The 21359-nt window shown below is 38.0% G+C and overlaps 1 protein-coding gene across 5 annotated transcripts in view; it reads left to right on the top strand.

The window, feature by feature from the left end:
• RASAL2 (RAS protein activator like 2) overlaps positions 1-21359 on the top strand; it is a 396573-nt gene that overhangs the window by 358766 nt on the left and 16448 nt on the right. For 3 of the 5 annotated variants that reach the window (XM_043484890.1, XM_043484887.1, XM_043484892.1), the window contains 6 exons: positions 2091-2235; positions 8567-8711; positions 9344-9580; positions 11297-11498; positions 13533-13732; positions 14726-15587. In XM_043484890.1, the coding sequence (XP_043340825.1) occupies positions 2091-2235; positions 8567-8711; positions 9344-9580; positions 11297-11498; positions 13533-13732; positions 14726-15587 (1791 nt within the window). The remainder of the gene's footprint in view (positions 1-2090; positions 2236-8566; positions 8712-9343; positions 9581-11296; positions 11499-13532; positions 13733-14725; positions 15588-21359) is intronic. The other 2 variants (XM_043484891.1, XM_043484889.1) reach the window with 1 other exon arrangement.

Here is a 21359-nt window from a genome sequence, read left to right as displayed (position 1 = left end):
CTGATGACTATATATATTACCTAGTCACAGAAGGAAGTATTCCTGAATCAGGTTGGTCACTAGCAAGAGTCTTCAAGAGATTAATGTCTGTAATTAAATACCAAGGGATGTTATTGTTAGCTGCCTCATGATAGCCTTATGGAAGTATTCCTGAATCAGGTTGGTCACTAGCAAGAGTCTTCGAGAGATTAATGTCTGAATGGAATTAAAATACCAAGGGATGTTATTGTTAGCTGCCTCATGATAGCCTTACCTCAGTTCATCCTGGATAGAATTAAAAATCTAGGAAGATAGAAACAGAAATACACTAATCGTATGAAGAACACTAAACAATTGATAGAGTTGTTGATCAGCCTGAACTGTGGTAATTATCACCTCTGCGAGGCATGTTCACTTAACTAGGCTAAAGTCTGCATTATATTATATGCAAATTGATCATGGTAAAATTGTATTTTAGATCTAGAGGAGTTCACAGCTAGAATAATTTATTTAGAACCGAACAATAAAGTGTTTTTAAGATTTCTTGATACATATCAGAATATATCAATATATTCAATATTTAGTTCCTTATTTAATTGTCTTCCTATTGATTGTCATTTTGATGGTTGAATTTATTAATGATAATTTTGAGCTTTCTGGTGTTAAAAAAAATCAAAATTTTGAGTCTCATCTTTGAAATTGTATGGATATGTTCTTTTTGTTGTTCATTTGCTTGAGGTTCAAGGATATATGTAGGATTTTTTTAACAGCTTTATTGAGGTACAATTTACATATTATAAACCAAATTCATTTAAAGGGAAAAATTCAATGAGTTTTGACAGTTTATGTACCCGTGGAAACCACAGGAATCAAGATACAGAATGTTACCATCACCCCCAGGTTTCTTCCTGTCCCTTAGCGTAAGAGTTTTAGTAGTGATTCCTAAGTCTATGACTCTTTTACACTGATGAAAAAAATCCCTGAGTGAACCCCATTAATATTAAAATGCTTAATTTAAAAATAAAATTAAATCAGCATATTCCCTCTGTTTTTTATTTTAGAGACTTTGAAATATTCAATGAATATATAATATTCAAAATATATGATGTTATCAGATTTCAAATTGAATAATGAACACTGAATTTTAAATTAAGTTCCTTAAGACTGTTGAGAAATGAAGCAGCTATTTCTTAAGGGCTTCATTTCTGCTTATGCCTTCCTTCACTATGGATGAGTAGATGGATGAATGAATGGATGGCTAGAGATACATAATTCACGTAGAAAATGAGTTTAGATGTTTAAGAAATTTCATGTTGATACTGTGAGCCAATTTGTAACTATTTTATGTTGAACACCAAATATGTGTCAGAAACTGTTAAATGCTAGAATATAGAGGTGAACAAAAATAGACACTGTCTTTGGTCTCATGGGGCTCACAGTCTCTGGGGAAAACAGATATTAGTAAAATAATTACAGAAATGTGTGATTACAGTGAGAAGTGCAGATTTATAAAAAGATACATGATGCCACAAGAATGTGGATTAAGGGGTCCTGACTAATGGAGTTCAGAGGCAGTGTTGGTCAGACTGAGGAGACAAGGTGCAAACTAAAATCCAAGGATCCAAGGAATTAACTCCATGGAAATGGAGGCGGAGCAAGGGTGGGAGTGAAGCAGAACCGAGAACAGCATTTGCAAAAAACTCTGTGGTGAATAGACAATGTCGTGTGTTAGAAAAGGTTTGACATATTCAAGGGCCCCGCCCCCCTAAAAAAGTCCTTGACTGGAGCACAATGCAAAGAGAATGGTACAAGATGAGGCTGGAAAGGTAGACAGAAAACCAAGAAATATAGAGGCTTGCAGGCCACATGCAAGACTATAGGCTTTATCCTATGTGCGATGAAAAACCTTTGAAGGAATTTTTAACCTAAGGTTGGTAAGTTGGTAGCACTTCAAATTTTATCCTGACTGACCTTTTCCCTTCAAATGAATCTGGTAGATTTAGTTTTAAAGCAGCATTCCCAGGATGTCTGACATTTTATCAGTCTCTCCTAACGTGTAGTATTTATTCACATTCAGTTGCTTTCTGCCTGATTGAACATTATTCTGCCAGGATTTTCTGACGGACTTGGTGATGTCTGAGGTGGATCGTTGTGGAGAACATGATGTTTTGATCTTCAGAGAGAACACCATTGCCACCAAATCCATTGAGGAATACCTCAAGTTGGTGGGACAACAGTATCTTCACGATGCACTGGGTATGGAGAAGAAAAACATCTCTATTCTTTCCCTTTTGATTTTTAGGTTATTTCACCCTCCTGAAACAACCAACTGGAACTCAAATTCTGAACACTTTTTAGTTCCAACTGATTAAAGTGTTAAAATTGGAGTTTCAATTGTAGGAAGTATCTGCAATACTCACCAGGGGAGGAATAGAAGATCTGTTTCTTATACCATGTACCACAAAAAAGCTCATGAGCATAGGCAGCTACCCCATGCCCTCAAGTTCCTGAAATTCTTGAGACATACAGTGATGTTAGTAATGAGATGTTACATCTAGTTGATCTGTTTCCTCTGAAGTCTTGGGTATTTACATCATGATATATTGGGTTGGCCAAAAGGTTCATTTGGGTTTTTCCATACCATCTTATGGAAAAACTACAACAGACTTTCTGGCCAACCCAATAAATACATTACCTAAGTTTTGAAAGTGTTAGCATTTGTTATCATGCATCAGAAACGGAGAAAGTCCTGCCAGTTCCCACGACTCCCAATTTCTGCCTTGAAGACCTACAGAATTTTTCATGACAACTAAGTTTTCTCCAGTCAGTAGTTCTTACTGACTGGGTCACCCACTTACAGCTCCATGTTTGGTCATAAACTTCAGGTGTTAGCACTTGAGTAAGGCACTGTGCTTGGCACTTCAATGTACATTATGATAAAGCAGACATGAGTTCCTTAAAGAACATTGTCATTTTCTTTATCTTTATGTCCCCAGTACTTCACACAGAATGTTAGAACAGCATTGTCCTAAAGAAACTTAATGTGAGTCACATGTAATTTATATTTTCTAGTAGTCGCAGTATAAAAAAGGGGCAAGAGAAACAGGTAAATTTAATTTCAATAACATTTTATTCAAACCAGTATATCCAAATATTAGTTAATATATCATCAATATAAGAATTATGAACAAAATACTTTACCTTTTTCATGCTTTTTGAAATTATGTGTATTTTATCTACATTTATTGCATGCTCAGTTTGCAGTAGCCACATTTCAAGTGCTCAATAGTCACACGTGACTGTCAAGAGTAGACAGGTGTGTGTTGAAGGCAAGAAATAAGACTGAATGAGGTAATCACCAATGAGGTAATAGGACTTGGCAATTCTTCAGTTTGTGGGAATGGGGCAGGGTGTGGTAGGGGAGGAGGTCAAATGTTACAGTCAATTTGGGGCCTTTGCGAGTGACAAGAAAGATGATGAGATTCTTAACAGAAAGAGAACATAAAAGTAACACGCTTGAAAGAATGAGAAATTATATTTTCACTTCACATGTGTTTAACTTGAAGTTCAAGCGGGAAGTCCCAGGGGTTCTAGGTAGGACATCCCAAGACTTCTGTCTAGCTGGCTTATGGAAGTTTAGGACTAAGTTACCCATGTGGAGGGAATCAATGAAACTACCAGATTACAGGAGAAGGAAGAGAATAGGGCCAAAGACAGATCTTACAGTGTTCCTGGCTTATGGTACAAAGGAAGCAGAGGAATGAGAGAAGAGATCGGAGACAGAGGAAGTGTGCATGCACATGCAAAAAAAAAAGAAGAAGGAAAAGAGTCTTAGACACCAAGAGGGAAAAAGCATTAAGAGAATCAGAGATTAAGGAAGGTAAGGATTCAAAGAAAAGCATGGCTGTTGATTTTGCTCATTAGTGACGCCTGGGATTGTTCTCAGGAGCCAGGTAACAGGAGGTGGAAAGTGAGTGACTGCTCAAGAAACAGCAGGTATGACACTGTGTTGGACTGTGAGCCCTGGACTCACGGTAGCGGCAGTTAACTCCTGCTCTAGGGAAGTAAGTAAGCTTTTTCTTCTCCTGCTTCCTGTCTTCATTTTTTAATTTTTTAAGTCATATGCTTTAGTTTAAGATCTAGCGGGATTTTAGAAGAATGGCGAAAATGGATTTTCATTGACATTAGGAAAGGTACAGAATCAGTCTCACATAAAAAGCTTATTATAGTCATATCATGAATTATATATCATAGTTTGCTTTAATGATTTGCACCACCTTATAAAAAGCAATAATGATGCATCTCAAACAGTATTCTGTATTCTGGGGAGATAAAGAGGTAGATATTTGTCGACCATCTACTGCTTAAAAATCAAATATTCATATTCCCCCATTCAGTGGACTAACCAGGATTTCCAATTGGAATAATTCCTGAAGTGAAAAGGAGAGACAGGTCCTTTGATAGAACAGTTAGTAATTAAATAGCTGATTGACTCATTGAGATATGAAAATTAATTCAGTGAGCAGGTGAAGAAATTCACGTAACCCCACAAAGATCTCTATTATCATATTTGTAACCCAAGAGCAAGGGCCAGGGTGGTGAAAATGACTGCTGCTTCCAAGACACAAGCAAAATCAATTAGTAAGCTTCTTCAGAGCAGAGATGCTACTGTCTTCTCCCCATATTTCTAGTTAGCCTTTTAATCCTAGATTCTTGGTAGCTGATTTTTCTCCTATATTTTATTTGTTTATGACAAATTCTGTTTTGAGAACAGTTTACAGTCTTAGCACCAGTGTAAATTAAGACTTATTTTATATGGTTCAAAATAGTAATAAGTGATTTTCCAAAAGTAACCCTGAAGAAGTGCAAAAATTTTAGTTCCCTTAGAAAGATTATTTTTTCCATCATAGGATACTGTACTTGGGACAGCAGGTGCCTCTAATCACACAATTAAATAAGGCTTCATGGTAAGTTTTAAATAAAAAGACTTCACAGTGAAGTCTTAGTAAAACCAAAAAATCACATTAATAAGTACAGCTGAGCACTCAGAATAATTCAAGTTTTACTGTATTTCATACACTTTGGGCAAAAAAAATAGATGTTATTTGCAGACTGCCTGAAGAATGCTTAGAGAAAACTGAGTTAAAAGTTGCCAATCAAATTAAAGAATATCTGCCTGCTTTTTAGCCAGTCTTCATTTATCTTGATTAAAAGCATTAAGGTTGATAGCATAGACTCTGCCTCAGTTAGACTTAAATCTTTCATCCATTAACCCCTTTTACTTTTCTAATTGAAATCAGATTTCATGTTGCTGTCCTGTGACACACAGGAAACACCATCTTCTGTGACATACAGAAAAAGGTTCTAAAATGGCCTGATTTCCACCATTGATGGCAGAGGCAAATTTCCTTTTAACAATAATATGTCTGTGCCTATTGGCTTATTTCTACACATGAAATTTGGGTGCTAGATAGTAATGAGATAATGAAATGTTATAGAATATTGTAGACAAACTCAAATGTAAACATTTAAACACCCTTCCTGTTTGTCCCTAATCCCCTCCCCCCGCCCCCCAAGGCCAGAGAGCAGATGTGAAAGGATCAAATCTGTCTCCATAATTTGTGATCAGCTAAACAGTCTCTGGGTGCAGATCCATAAAAGTTCACTTTTCAGTGTGGTGCTTTCCACACTATCAGACACATAGGTTATAGTTTCAAAAATGAAAAGAGTTTTCTCAGTTTCAGAGGATTTTAAATATAATCAGGTAAAAAGAAAAAAAACTTGAGACAATCAATTTACTTCCAGACCCTTGAGTTATTTATTTGGTTCTTTTTTTGAAGAAAAGAGAGAAAAATACTCTCAAGATTCACAAGTTAGTATTATTTCCCCAGAATAGGTAGAACTCATTAAGCCAAATATTAATGATATAAATTTAGAGGTGGATTGATTTTTACATGAAGTATTTGACATTGATGACTTAGTTTTAAATTCAGGTACTCTTTAAATGAGGTGAAATGTGTGGGAGCACGTAGCATAGGTGACATTGAGAATGTGTTCAGAAGAAATCTTGTGAGCCTTGGTAAACAATTTAAAAGTCTTTTTACTTTGTTTTTTTTCACTGTATGAAAAGTTATTTTAAAACTACAAAGTGTGTACATAACACTTACTGTATGGAGCCCCTACTAAGCACCCAGGCACCGTATTAGACACTTTTCTTTTCATGCCCTGTTCCTCACCATAGCTCTAGTGGGTTGGAGTTCTTTTTTTTTTTTCTTTTTCAACCTTCTTTTTATTTATTTATTTATTTTTTTTCATTTATTTATATTAGTTGGAGGCTAATTACTTTACAATATTGTAGTGGTTTTTGCCATACATTGATATGAATCAGCCATGGATTTACATGTGTTCCCCATCCCAATCCCCCCTCCCACCTCCCTCCCCATCCCATCCCTCTGAGTCATCCCAGTGCACCAGCCCTGAGCACTTGTCTCATGCATCAAACCTGGACTGGCGATCTGTTTCACACTTGATAATACATATGTTTCAATGCTATTCTCTCAGATCATCCCACCCTCACCTTCTCCCAGAGTCCAAAAATCTGTTCTATACATCTGTGTCTCTTTTTCTGTCTTGCATATAGGGTTATCGTTACTATCTTTCTAAATTCCATATATATGCGTTAGTATACTGTATTGGTCTTTATCTTTCTGGCTTACTTCACTCTGTATAATGGGCTCCAGTTTCATCCATCTCATTAGAACTGATTCAAATGTATTCTTTTTAATGGTTGAGTAATATTCCATTGTGTATATGTACCACAGCTTTCTTATCCATTCATCTGCTGATGGGCATCTAGGTTGCTTCCATGTCCTCGCTATTATAAATAGTGCTGCGATGAACATTGGAGTACACATGTCTCTTTCAGTTCTGGTTTCCTCAGTGTGTGTGCCCAGGAGTGGGATTGCTGGGTTGGAATTCTTAACGCTATTTTCCAAATAAGGCACCTGAAACTCAAGACTAGTTAAGTGATTTTTCAGGCCCCCACAGTTGGTTAAGTGATGGGTCCAGGATTTGACCCTAGATCTGTCTGGTTCCACAGCCTTCAATTTTTCTCTATACCACTTTCTTTTCTGTGCATCACTTAAATTCCTGTCCTCCAAGCATTTTACTTCCAAATAATCACTTCCCATCCTCTATCACAGCTATCTTTTTTACCTTTCATTTAGCTTAGCACTAGCCATTTTGATAGAAAATGCTCTTTGTTATTGCTTCTGCTTCTTAATTTTTTTGTAGAAATTACTGTTCACTTCCATGATATCTATTAGTAACTAGCCTGAACTTCAGTTACTATAAGCAGATTTGGAAGGAGCTTTGAAAGACCTACTCCTCTTTCATAAAGACGTATTAAAAAAAAGAAAACTGTACTATCATCTCTGACAACTAATTTTTGAGCTCCTGCAATGCTTTGGGGGAGAAGGCAATGGCGACCCACTCCAGTACTCTTGCCTGGAAAATCCCATGGACAGAGGAGCCTGGTAGGCTGCAGTCCATGGGGTCGCTAAGAGTTGGACACAACTGAGCGACTTTACTTTCACTTTTCACTTCCATGCATTGGAGAAGGAAATGGCAACCCACTCCACTGTTCTTGCCTGGAGAATGCCAGGGATGGAGGAGCCTGGTAGGCTGCCGTCTATGGGGTCACACAGAGTCGGACACAACTAAAGCGACTTAGCAGCAGCAGCAGCAGCAATGCTTTGGAACTGTTTGATAGGCTTGGGATTTGAACTTGAATAGAACCCAGTCCCTGATCTTCAGTCGTATTCATCCTGAAGGATACGAGTGAACAAGTAAGCACAAAATAGCGTGAAGCATAGAACAGAACAGATACAAGGTATGGTTCATAGAGGAGGGTAAACAGATTAGGTAAAGATTTGCTGTTTCAGGAAATACTGGGCATATATCTACAAAGGATGAGATGTATGAACAGGGCACCTAAACTAAATTTTTTGGGAAAAACATCCAAGTTATATAAAGAGATGTTGTTCTATGTGCTATGTTGAATTACTATCCCCATTAGGAGAGGTGGGCCTAGAAACCCTTACTTGAATCTTGAGTTTGGCATTCAGTTTGGCACCAGTATTAGCCCTTAAAAGCATAGGTGGGCTATTTATTCAGACCTGGGGTATTTATTCTTCTAAAATAGTAACAACATTATTCATAAGGTAGAGAGGCCTTTAATGAGTTCCTGCTAATTAAATATATTCATGGTTTCAGATAAAAGATGTAAAGCTGTAGTATTTTTTAAAGTAGTTTCATTATTCTTTTTATAAATATCATGATGACAATGTTAATGAGTGCTGTTTTTCCACTTCCAGGATAAAGAAAATAAACATGACATGTAGGAGGTGGTAAATCTTAGATTCCAAAGCAATAACCCTTTGTGAACAGTCTTTCGTGCCCTCTGTGTCAGGCATCAGAAAGAGTTCCCTATTACACATTTTAGTACAGAAATCCTAAATTCTTTTGTTATATTCAGGAAGACACTATTTATAGTTATCCGATCCATCATCTTCTATTCTTCAAATAGGGGAGTTCATCAAAGCTTTGTATGAGTCAGATGAAAACTGTGAAGTGGATCCCAGCAAATGTTCATCCAGTGAACTTCTGGACCATCAGAGCAACCTGAAAATGTGCTGTGAGCTGGCTTTCTGCAAGATCATCAACTCTTACTGGTGAGGTGCTGTCAGTGCTTCATCCCCTGCTCATGGAACTTGCCTTTTTCCCTCATGAAAGTTACCAGTGTTAACTGTGGTTTCCCAACCAAAGGAAGAGAAGTTGAAAGTTTCCCTAATACAGTTTTGCCTAAAATCTAAACCTATATTGTAAGAAGTCCCCCTGAACTATCCACATAAATGTAATCTTTCCCCAGAATATAAACACCATATCCTCTAATACCAAAAGTACTTTAAGGACTTTTAAACATATTTAATAGTGTCAAAACAGATGCGTTAATGATTTCTGATCACTGTTCTCACCAGCAGTCGGTGAGATTTTAGATTTGTGATGAGCAATCTGTAGAGAGATTGTGCTGAGCTAGAGTAAACCACATGGATTAGTCAGGAGCTGCATGCCGTCTTCCCACTTTGCAAAACCTAGTTTACACTCGTTCCTGAGATTCACAGCATCAGGTTTCTGGTCTCCATCTGGACGTCTATGATTTGTCCACCACCTCTCAGCCGTGCATCAGACGGAGTTCTCTCTATTATTCCCTCCTCATATCCTGACTCTGTGGGGCCACAGTGGGATCCACCCGGGCTTTTTTGGGTTCTAGTACTTTTACATTTGGTCTTTCTTTCTTCCCCAGTGTTTTTCCTCGTGAGCTGAAAGAAGTGTTTGCATCCTGGAAGCAGCAGTGCCTGAACCGTGGCAAGCAGGACATCAGCGAGCGGCTCATCAGCGCCTCGTTGTTTCTCCGCTTTCTGTGCCCGGCCATCATGTCTCCCAGTCTCTTCAACCTCATGCAGGAGTATCCTGATGACCGCACATCTCGGACTCTGACTCTCATTGCCAAGGTCATCCAGAACCTGGCCAACTTTGCCAAGTAGGTGGAGCTACTGTAACCACTTTCTAAAAACATCACTTAAAAGTACATTTGGCCTAACCTTTAGATGAGCATGGGGCACCTTATCACTCATATTACATGATTTTCATCATGATGTTATTAAAAACAGCAAAGAGGTTGACATCACTTTGAATAGTCACTTTGTAGAGAAATGGATTACTAATCCATGCATCCAGTGGAATATATGCAACTACTACAAAATGTGTTTATGAATAGTATGGAAAATGATAAAGATATAATATGGTAAATGAAAAGTGCTATTTAAAAGAAGAGATGGGACAAAAAAAAGATAGCCAAAAAAAGAGATAGGACACAAAATGGTGTATATGCTTTCATCCTCCAATATGATATTGCAAAAACCTAAATATAAAAAAGTTGGGAAGGAATTGGCCTGACCCCTTCAAAAAAGTCAGTATCATGAAAAATGGAAAAGATGAAGTGGGGACTATTCTGGATAAAAGAGAGAATGCAGTGTTTGGATCTGAATTGGAAAAAAATTTATTAAAGTCATTTTAGGAACAACTGGTGAAATAGGAACTCTATATGAGATGATTTATAAATAATGTTTTCTTATAGTTTCAGTGTGATAATGGCATTGGTATGTGTAAGAATTATTATTCTAGAGAAGTAGGTACTAATGTACTTAGGGGTTATGTCTGCAACTTAGTTTAAAATGGTTCAATCAGAAAAAGAAGGAGAGAAGGTGAAAACAGACTTGGCAAAATGTGAACAGTTGGTTAATGTAGGTAAATGGCATATGGGTGTACACTGTATATTCTTTGAAATTTCCTGTAGTTTTAAACTTTTTCAAAAAGAAGTTAGGAGAAAGCAGCTGGAGAAGAAATGCACTGAACTGTAAACAGCAGATATGTTTAGGCAGTTGAATTGGTACAGCCATCCTTTTTTCTTTCCACTTTTCAGTGTTTTCAAATTTTTCTTAAGTTTGTGTAATTTTTATAGTTTATAGGAAATAATTTTAAGAAATCACTGAGAAGCAATTCACACTGGCAGAATTGATCCCAGATTTTCTCAATATTGAGGCTTAAGTATGTTTCTAGTAGCAATGTATTGAAGGAAAAATTAGAACTTCAATGAGACACATTGTTTTCTAGCATGTAGCTCTTTGAAAGTGCACAAGTTTAATTTTGTGTGCACTACATATATGCCAACAGAGAAATCTTATGTTTACCCATATTTGATCTAATTCTTATAAAAATTGTTGCTAGTTTATTTTGGAACATGTTCTTCAGATTTAAGCGAGGCCCAGAAGATAGCTAGAACCTAGGCAGACAAAGAAGAGAGGAAATAATAGAATATTATCTAATATATCTAATAGAAATAAGTAGCATAAGCAAAAGTTTGGAGAAGAAAAGAAGTATAATATATTTGGGACACTTTGAAGAAGCTAGTATACTGAGGTTTATACTGATAATGAACATTTATACTGGCTTTAAATACCAGGGGAAAAGGACTTTGTCTTTACCCTATAGAGAATAGAAAGCTATTCAAAGTTTTTGAGTATTAATGTAATATTAATAAAGTATGTTTTAATACTTGTCACTTACAGATAATAAAACAAATTAGTCACCTCCCCAAAATAAAAAAAAAAGTATAGCTCTGTGTAAAATCAATTCAAAATGATCACATCTCTTTTCCTGAATATGTTCTTTCTCATTTTCTCTCCCTCTACTTCAGATTTGGTAACAAAGAGGAATACATGGCATTCATGAATGATTTTTTAGAGCATGAATGGGGCGGAATGAAGCGCTTTCTTTTGGAGATCTCTAATCCAGACACCATCTCAAATACACCAGGCTTTGATGGTTACATTGATTTGGGCCGAGAGCTTTCAGTTTTGCATTCCTTACTGTGGGAAGTAGTTTCCCAACTTGATAAGGTAAAGGAGGCTGGAAGGGCAATGGGAGATGGGAGGTAGAGAAGCCTAAGCCACATGAATTCTGGAGAGTGTCTACGGAGTGATCATGTTTGTGCTTTCTGCTCGTTGAAAGCAGCCTTTTGACCTGAAAGTCTGGGAGGAAATTGTTATTATTTCTGAGTAAGGAAATTCTAGAAAGCCACGAAATTATCAACATTTATTTTAAAATAGTTACCTTGATTAATGGGGTATATATTTCTAAAAATATGTGTGTGTATTTGCCTAGAAACTAATATTGGATATTGATGTGTGATCCGTTATTCGTGGAGTGTAGAATGAGATGAAACCTCATATAGCAATTTCTAACAAAAGTGTGGACTTAAAAAAGTACTAAAACTATCGTGTTTAAGTAACTTACCATGAGATTTATTTTATCATGCAAGTCAGAGGGTTTAATATAACTATCGGTGTCTATAGAGATATATGGGATCTGAAAATCCTTATTTTTTTCCTCTGTAGATGTGAATTAATATAGAAAATGATCATTTTAATCATTTATTTTCTGACTATAAGCTAAGAATTATATATCATATTAATAACTAAATGTATACCTGTCAATCATTTTCTTCCTTCTGGAATTTTGCAAAGAGGAATAGAATTTATTATGGAAAACAGTCTAACATATTTTGGCTAGGTTTATCACAATAATTGTTTATTGATGTTTTTGTTTGCCACAGATACTTTATAAGTATCTGTGGTGGTATGTTAGAATAACTTCAGAAAACAAAATTATTTTAATTATTTTTCTGTAATAAGAATTTATTTTCCTCTATTTCCTATTATCTTTAAAAATGACACACCAATAAAATAGGGAAGAAGGGAGTAAAACCTACTAAAAAAGACCACTTTCCTAAGGAAATATAAATGGTAGAGTGTCCACTGGTACTAACACATTTGTAAAATAATAAACTGTTTCTTATTCTCATGGACCCATTAGATTTTAAGTTGCGACTATGCTAAGGGTAGATTCCTTGAATATGAATCTTGGCTCAAGAGAGTCGAAGGAGTAAAGACATTCTTCAGATGTCCTTTGTCCTCAACCAGGAGTCCACCAAGTGTGGAGGAGTCAGGGAAAACCCAGAGACAGCCACATAAAACTACCTAATGGTTAAGGTTCCCATAAGGCCCCATGAGAATAATTCCCCAAAGGAAAAAATGATTGAGATGGATAAAGCAAGTTGTAAAAGGTTATTCTTCACTGAATAACACCATCAGTGGGCTGCAGATACAGTTACAATATCTTGTGAAATCAACCTGGTTTATTCAGGGGCAGAGTCTTTTTAACAGGCTTTGCTGTGTAAACACACTTTCTCCTTTTTAATTAACCTGTTTGGTCCTGGGAACCAGCAGGTACCTCTAGAGGTATCTCATAGAGTTTACCTGATTTTGCTGTTTAAACAAAAACATTGTCTTGCTGATGCAAATTCAGTCGGCCGTAGGTCAGCGTTCCCAAGGTTAAATGACTAACGGATGACAGTTATCAACTCTGTGGCCTGCAGTGCTCTGGACCCCTGAATGCATCACCTTCTTGTATGCTGGCATGCATTTCTTTCCTCACATGATCCCTTGTCTTTGGAAGTTTCATCACACTAGCCAGTCCTCTAGTCCTAAAGTCCTTTTTGGTTAGAAGGTGTTTGGTTCTTCCCCTCCCTTCCCCTGCCTTGATCTAGCAGCCTCCCAAAGATTTAGTTTGCTTTGCATGCCTATTTTAGTTGGAATGGCAATAGTTTGGTTGTTTTGAGCATGTCTTTTAATTTTTATTTGCATAATCCTAATTTCTATTTCCTTTCTTTCCTCAATGTCTGCTGCATCTTGTTCCACCTCCTCCATTCATCTCGACGCCATGGTTCTGCTGCTCCATAACAATGCATTATGAACCTGCCACTCCCATACGCAAACACCTACCCTTCCCTCCAACCTCCACCCCTCCATCAATGGCATCGTTGTCCCAAAAACAATCTGTGGTGGATATCGCAATGCTTATTATCCAATTAGGGTGAAAATTCCTTCCTACAGGCGACCGTGGCAAAATTGGGACCTCTCCCTCGTGTTCTTGCTGATATTACCAAATCTCTGACTAATCCTACACCAATACAACAGCAACTGAGACGCTTCACTGAGCATAACTCCAGTCCAAATGTCAGTGGAAGCCTCTCCTCTGGGCTGCAGAAAATATTTGAAGACCCTACTGACAGGTATGAACTTAGGAAAGAACTGGAACTGCTTGCCTCAGAGGGAGATGATGTTTAGAGATTTGTGGGGAAATCTATCGAACTTCCTTGTTGAATTTACAGTTTTAAAGTCATGAGCAGTTGGAAAGAATCTTCTGAGATAAATCCAATTGTTTGTCATAATAATACACATAATCTAGGATACTTTTTTCCTAAAATGATACTTTTTACAGTTGTATTCAAAAAACTTACTTAAATAAAAAAGCCTGGGTTTCCCTGGTGGCTCAGACAGTAAAGAATCTGCCTGCAAAGCAGGAGCCCCAGGTTCAATCCCTGGGTCAGGAAGATCCCCTGGAGAAGAGAATGACTACCCACTCCAGTATTCTTGCCTGGAGAATCCCATGGACAGAGGAACCTGGCAGGCAATACAATCCATGGGGTCTTACAGAGTCAGACAGGACTGAGTGACTTAAAAAAACATATGTCCTGCCTAATAGAAGACTAAGGGCTCTATGAAATTGGTATTTTCATGTATTGTATCACTCAGAGATCTGAGAACCTCAGTTGAAATCAATTTAGAACTGGCTGTCTCAGCTGGACAGGTGGATACAATGTTGACACTTAGACTTTGTTTTCTATATTGGCAAGACCTGTCCCTATAGTAGGGATCCTTTGGTTGTATACTCAGGGCTTCTGGAAGGGTTAGACAACTAATTAACTATGAATTGGAATACCCCGGGTAGTTTAAAACCTAACTAGGAAATGATTGGAATTCTAGTAAAAATCTAAGACGGTGATGGAGGTGCTCTACACAGTGTTATCGCCCACCTTTGGAGAAAAACTGAAAATGTTGGATCTTATTCTGAGTATTGTCATGATGAAATCTGGGCCTAGAAACCAGTAAGTGAGGCTCCCAGGGCCTGTGAGCTTTCTGAGGAGTTTATATGCCAGAGTTGAGGAAATCTTAACTGTTAAATTTGCCTCAGGAGTGATGAAGGGTCCTTTCTTTTTTCACAGTGATTTGCACAAACTAAAATCCCCAAGCCAGGACAACACAGACAGTTACTTCAGAGGAAAGACGTTATTGCTGGTCCAGCAAGCCTCCTCCCAGAGCATGACTTACTCGGAAAAGGATGAAAAGGAAAGTAGCCTTCCCAATGGCCGCAGCATCTCCCTCATGGACCTTCAGGAGACGCACGCTGCCCAAGCGGAGCATACATCTGTGATGCTTGACATGCCCATGCGCTTGACCGGAAGCCAGCTCTCCATAACTCAGGTGGCCAGCATCAAGCAACTGCGGGAGGCTCAGAGCACCCCGCAGAGTGCACCCCAAGTGCGAAGGCCCCTGCACCCAGCCTTGAACCAGCCAGGCAGCCTCCAGCCCCTGTCCTTCCAGAACCCTGTCTATCACCTCAGTAACCCCATTCCTGCAATGCCAAAGGCCTCTGTGGACTCCAGTTTGGAGAACCTAAGCACTGCCAGTTCCAGGAGCCAAAGTAACAGTGAAGACTTCAAACTCAGCGGACCCAGCAACAGCAGCATGGAGGACTTCACCAAACGGAGCACGCAGAGTGAGGACTTCTCCAGGCGCCACACCGTGCCCGACAGACACATACCTCTCGCCCTGCCACGGCAGAACAGCACGGGGCAGACCCAGCTCCGGAAGATGGACCCGGCGGCGCTGGGCGCCCGAGCCAAAGCCCCGCCGTCCCTGCCGCACAGCGCCTCCCTGCGGAGCACCGGGAGCATGTCGGTGGCATCGGCGGCTCTGGTGGCCGAGCCCCTGCAGAACGGGAGCCGGTCCCGACAGCAGTCCTCTTCCTCCAGAGAGAGCCCGGTCCCCAAAGTGAGAGCCATCCAGAGGCAGCAGACCCAGCAGGTAGGGGCGAGCGCCAGAGCGGGACTGCCCGCCGCTTGGTCCTGCTGTGTCCTCGGGTCTCTGTCCATACATCACTGGGAAATGCAGTCACTAACGGGGTTTCCGCTTAAAACGATCTTCTGCAACCTTTTAATGGAAAGAGGAAATGAAAAGTTTGGGAGGTTTCTGGCTAGGTGAGGCAGCGGAATGTAGCCTGACTCAACATCCAGGCGCGGGGTCGCCCTTCCATCTCTTCAAGCTGCTGAGCTACCTCTCAGCACCCAGCACAGATCTGTGATGCTGAGTGAATGGTTAGAAATTTAAGATATGAAATCTTCAGGCCAGATCAACTAGGATGTATTTTGGGAATCTGCACATTGATCCTCCTCATTTTTTTCCCTTAAGTTTCAAAGCTAAAGTTTGACATTCTGAGCCAAGAGTTTGATATACCTACTCTCTACTCCACACCCCAGTTCCCTCTGAAAATAGCAAGCCCAAGTGCCTTTTCCTGAAAATTACTAGAAAAATTAACTTAACACCTGTAGTGGCAAGGTAAAGGAGAGAGGTCAAAAGATAGAAACACAGGTGGTTAACAAGTATTCACTAAATGGTTATGCAAATCTGTTCTTTTTCTGTTTACATGGATAAGCCCAGCTAGTATCACACCTAAATGTAATATTAGATTATCAAACATTTTTCTTCACAAATAAGAAAGGTTTCTTAAGCATTTAATCATTTTTTTCCTTATGTATTACATTTTGAGGCACGTAGACATATTTTGCTCTCAAAATAAACTCGAGTGCATATGTACATATCTTACTTTCATCTAAAAAAGAACCTTCCCCTAAAAAGCTTCGTTGAATTTTTTTTGAAAACTAATCATGCTTTATTTGTATTAGGGAGCTGAGAAATACTTTTACTTCAGTCTTAAATTTTTCATTTTTCTTTTTTTTTGGTTATATTTCCCAAAATTTCAAAGGCTTTGTGATTAAACAAGTTCTGTGACAAATCCTTTGATCAGCAGAATCACTGGTCAGAGGAAACTGCAATGAAACACTAATGTATCTCTTTAATATATTTGCATTTTTATAGATAGGCATTTACTGATTTGATTCTTTCTGCCTCCTCTCTGCTGTAATCGGAGCCCTTGCCACTACTTCGATAACTAGTGTGTTTTTTTTTCTTCTAATTAGAATGTTCACAGAATCTAGAAGAAGGGATGAAAAACTTAGGCAGATTCTGGTAGCCAAGTTCCTGGGCAAAACCTCCTAGTTTTTCTGAGAAATACTTTTTCTTCCGTCTTAAATTTTTCATATTTTTTTTTTGTTATATTTCCCAAAATTTCATCAATTCATTTTATTAAATGTGCATTTTCATTTAAAGAAAAGGAAAAAAGATTATACTATATAAATTTACATAAAGATTATATTATATAATTTTCTCTTTTTCCTTAAATGAAGATGCTTTTCTCTATATTTTTTTGTGTGTATACATATATATTGTATATACATTTAATTAGTGTTAGGAAGCTATCAGTCTTTCACACCTTACTGTGAATAAGTTTGCACACTTGCTTTTATGCTAGCTTCTAGTTGAGATCAGCCCCTTTCAGAGAACTGAAGTGTTTATTGAGAGAAGAGAAAAGTAATTTTAGAGATGGAGTACTGTGTAAAGGCAAGTGTCTACATGGGGCATTGAGTGCAACATGAAGGCCCTAAGCATGAGATCAGGAGTAGAGAAGAATATCAGATTGACAGAGAGGGACAAGACAGGGCAGATGGTCCTCTGCCTACTTTTCGAAGTTGGACTTAGTTCAAACCCTAGACAGAAAAGAAGAATGCTTACCCTTCCCTGCTTTATCATATTGTCCTCGATTCCCAGGATCCATGATTCAGACTGACTATTTATTGTAAATTAAATAGCCTTTTGTGTGACCACCTGAAACTGACTGTCATTTATATCTCCGCTATATGGAAATTTAACACCTATCATGTAAGCACTACATGATTCTATGTGGGAATAGAAAACTGTCCAGATGGATGGAAGGTAGGAAATGCAAATGGTCTTCAGACACCAATTCAAATGCTTTCTAGCCATAGCCATTAATGAGCTTGGGAACGTCTCTGTTACATCGGCGTGAAGTGGGGCGTAGCCACAGCAAGATGCCCCAGCACAGCTTTAAATATTCGTCTCTGGTTGTGCCTTTGCTGGTACTGCCACTGTCATATCAGTTAAACTGGAAATCGCTGTATTTTGATTGCTCAAATTTCTGTTTTTTTCTCCTAACACTGACTTTTTCTATGCAGACGGTTTATTCTTTCAAGCTTATGTTGTTTTTTGGTTCCTTTTCTTTCTTGCTTTTCTCATCTCATTCCCATGAAGCCTCTGATGTTCTATCTAATCAGCACATTTTTTACATAAATTCCTTTACATATTTAAATTGCAAATTATTATGCTGGAGAATTCTTCTCTCCCCCAATACTGGAGGATTTCTTTGTGGGGATTGTTCTACAGGCATTTATACTTATTGGAGGCTTTGTTCCATGCAAATTCCATTTGTATCTTGGCACAAAGGAGCGGCCATTGTTGACAGTGTAACTAGCTTCAGTCCTTCTCCATCCACTGAGTAGGAAGTTGAACAATCTACAGAGAAGGAATATTTTAGGAAGCCATCTTTTAATTTTTTGACCCTTTTCAGCTTTTTAATAATTTTCCTCTTCATCTTTTTTGATCTGTCATGTACTCTGTGTGCATAATAGACTTTATTTACAATATATGAGTTGTACAGATATAGTATGTTACCTAACCTTAGAAATTCAAATTTGAAGATGCTTTTTAACTAGGTATTTGCCAAGTCTATTAGAATGATGCTACAGTTTTCACTTTGGGATTTGTTGAACCCTCCCCTAACCAACTTCTTCTAGGATTCTCAGAGTTTACTGATTTAGTCAGCCCTTTCTTTGGTGTTGATAGCAGAAATGGTCTTCATTTTGGGGAACCTGATTATTTCAGATCAGGGACAAGTTGAAAGTAACACGTCTTATTTATGTCTAGTAACTAAACAGGGAACTGACCTATTCTCAGTCAGCCTCAAGCATAGCCAGGCTAACTAAGATCAATGGAAACTGCTTTCTCAGGCCCTTTTTGCCCTAAAGCAAAATTATTTTCCCCAGAGACACCCTATATAAGCTCTATCTCAGAAGGATGATATTCCTGTTAGAATTCCTGCTCGTTTTCATTTTGTCTTTTTCATCTTTCATGACCCACTGTTGAATGTCAGTGGAGAAAATGTTCTTCTGAAGGCTATAACTAAGCAACTTATCAGTCTCTCTTCTCAATTTGTTTGACTGTAAACTAGAGGAAATAAATTTTGTTATCTTATAAAGGAGATGGAACAATCTCTGAGGAAAAGCCCTTTGATGTACTTCCAAAGGATTGGAGGAAAAACGTAGGGTATCTTTCTCCTAGTGATAAATTGTACCTTGGTATGAATTCTAAAGAAAATCCAAAGTAATAGTAAGTGGATGATATTTTATTGAGCATCCATTGCACAATGACATAGTCACTACCATTCAGAAACAAAATGCTGTGACATATGGTGCCATGCTTCAAGGGTTGAGAGTCTAGGAAGTAAGACCAGCATTCATAAGACCAGTAGAATAAATATAAAAGACAGTATTTAGTTCTTTCAAATGAAGAATATATTATAATAAAAAAATAATTTTTAAATAAAAATCACCTCCATTGTCTTCCAGTATAGAGAACTATTTCTTATTTGTTCAGTATTATTTTTCTATTTTTATAGTCAGTTCAGTCGCTCAGTTGTGTACAACTCTTTGCAGCCCCATGGACTGCAGCACACCAGGCTTCTCTATCCATCACCAACTCCCAGAGCTTGTTCAAACCCATGTCCATCAAGTCAGTGATACCATCCAACCATCTCATCCTCTGTCGTTCCCTTCTGCCTTCAGTCTTTTCCAGCATCAGGGTCTTTTCCAGTGAGTCAGTTATTCGCATCAGGTGGCCAAAGTATTGAAGCTTCAGCTTCAGCATCAGTCCTTCCAATGAATATTCAGGACTGATTTCCTTTAGGATTGACTGGTTTGATCTCCTTGCAGAGATTTAGTCAGCCCTTTCTAGGTTTCATCATAAATACAAGGAATAGTTACATTAGTCTGATTTATTTTTTCAAAACTTACTGACCACTTACCATATGCCATGGGATATCCTAGGTGGTGCTAGTAAAAGAATCCATCTGCCAATGCAGGAGACATAAGAGATGCAGGTTTGATCCCTGGGAAGATCCCCTGGAGGAGGGCATGGCTACCCACTCCAGTATTCTTGCCTGGAGAATACCATGGACAGAGGAGCCTCGTGGGCTACAGTTCATAGAGTCACAAAGAGTTGGACACGACTGAAGTGACTTAGCATACATGCCCCGTAGGCCATGCAAAGTGCTAGGAATATATATTAGGAATTGGTTGAAAAACAGATTCAACCAGTAAAACAGGAATAGGTTGAAATGCCCAGTTCCTATTGTACACTCTTATAATTCACTGGACATAGTCCCCCTGATGATATGGTAGCTACCACCACCACCAGTGAAATGAACTAACTCTTGCTTTTACAACTTCTCACTTTACAGTTAGTGCCCGGATTACCTAAGAAGTTGTTGTTTTCAATATGCTTCTAGGAGCTAAGATCTCTCCTTAGTATGTTCTTAGGGATACTATTAGTTTGTAGTGCATTTATTGGCACTCAATAATTAGTTACTTATAACAAATCACAGGGAAAGAAAGTTCTTTCAAGCAACGTATTGTTAACTGTAAAGCAGAAAGCTATTGAATTACCTTCCTTGAAGTTATAAATTACAAACAGCAAAGGTACTCATTTTAGCAACTACTTTATCTCAAGCAGCAATTGAATAGAAAAATCCTGGTTTCACAGAAAAGCAGCTTTGCCGTACCCTATGTGGTAAAGTGATAAGATTATGCAATTAAAAAGGTATTTTCTCCTCTAAGTACTGACTTTCTATTAATTTTTAAAGACTCAGAACCATAATATTTTGCCTTTCAGGTGTACATATGTCAAGTAAAACCTAAACCCCTTGTTAAACTATTTTTCTCTGCCAATACTAAAGCAATGTATTGTGCTCTACTTTCAAAATCCAGTGGAGGGAGAACCTAGGGTGTGTGTGTGTGTGTGTGTGTGTGTGTGTGAAGTAACTTGTGGTTTACAAACTGCTTTTATATGCTATCTCATTTGTTTCTCATAATAACTTTTGAAGTAGATAGTTATTGCCTATTTTAATGTAAATGAATTCTATAGATCAGTGTGCCCAAAGTGTGATACTCCAAGTTATTTAAGCATACAAGGTATTTAATTAATCATGTAATTATTTTAATGTATATTAGAAAAATATTTGACTATTAATATAAATTATTTATAAACATATATAAAACATCAAGCTCATGATTTTACTGATAATATTGCTTAGCTAACTGGAAATGGTTGTTTTATTATTTATCATAATAAATGTCAGTGATAATGTGGTTATGACAAAAGTAATGAGAATGATACACAGATGAATGAAGTATAAGACGTATACCTACCACAGTGGAGATGAAGGTAGACTTTGAGAACTGAGGGTACTGAAGTTTAAGACACAGCGGAGAAAATGGCTTTAAAGAAGGAATTTCTAGAAGTCATTCCCAGTTGCTTATGTGTACCTCAGGCATGAAGCCATTTCTATAGATGCGTATCCATAATCTGTATAAATCAACCAAACCAGGT

Source organism: Cervus canadensis, chromosome 13 (genome assembly GCF_019320065.1).
Source record: "Cervus canadensis isolate Bull #8, Minnesota chromosome 13, ASM1932006v1, whole genome shotgun sequence".
NCBI lineage: Eukaryota > Metazoa > Chordata > Mammalia > Artiodactyla > Cervidae > Cervus > Cervus canadensis.
The sequence above is the reverse complement of the archived record's forward strand: the minus strand, read 5'-3'. Positions and strand labels throughout refer to the sequence as shown.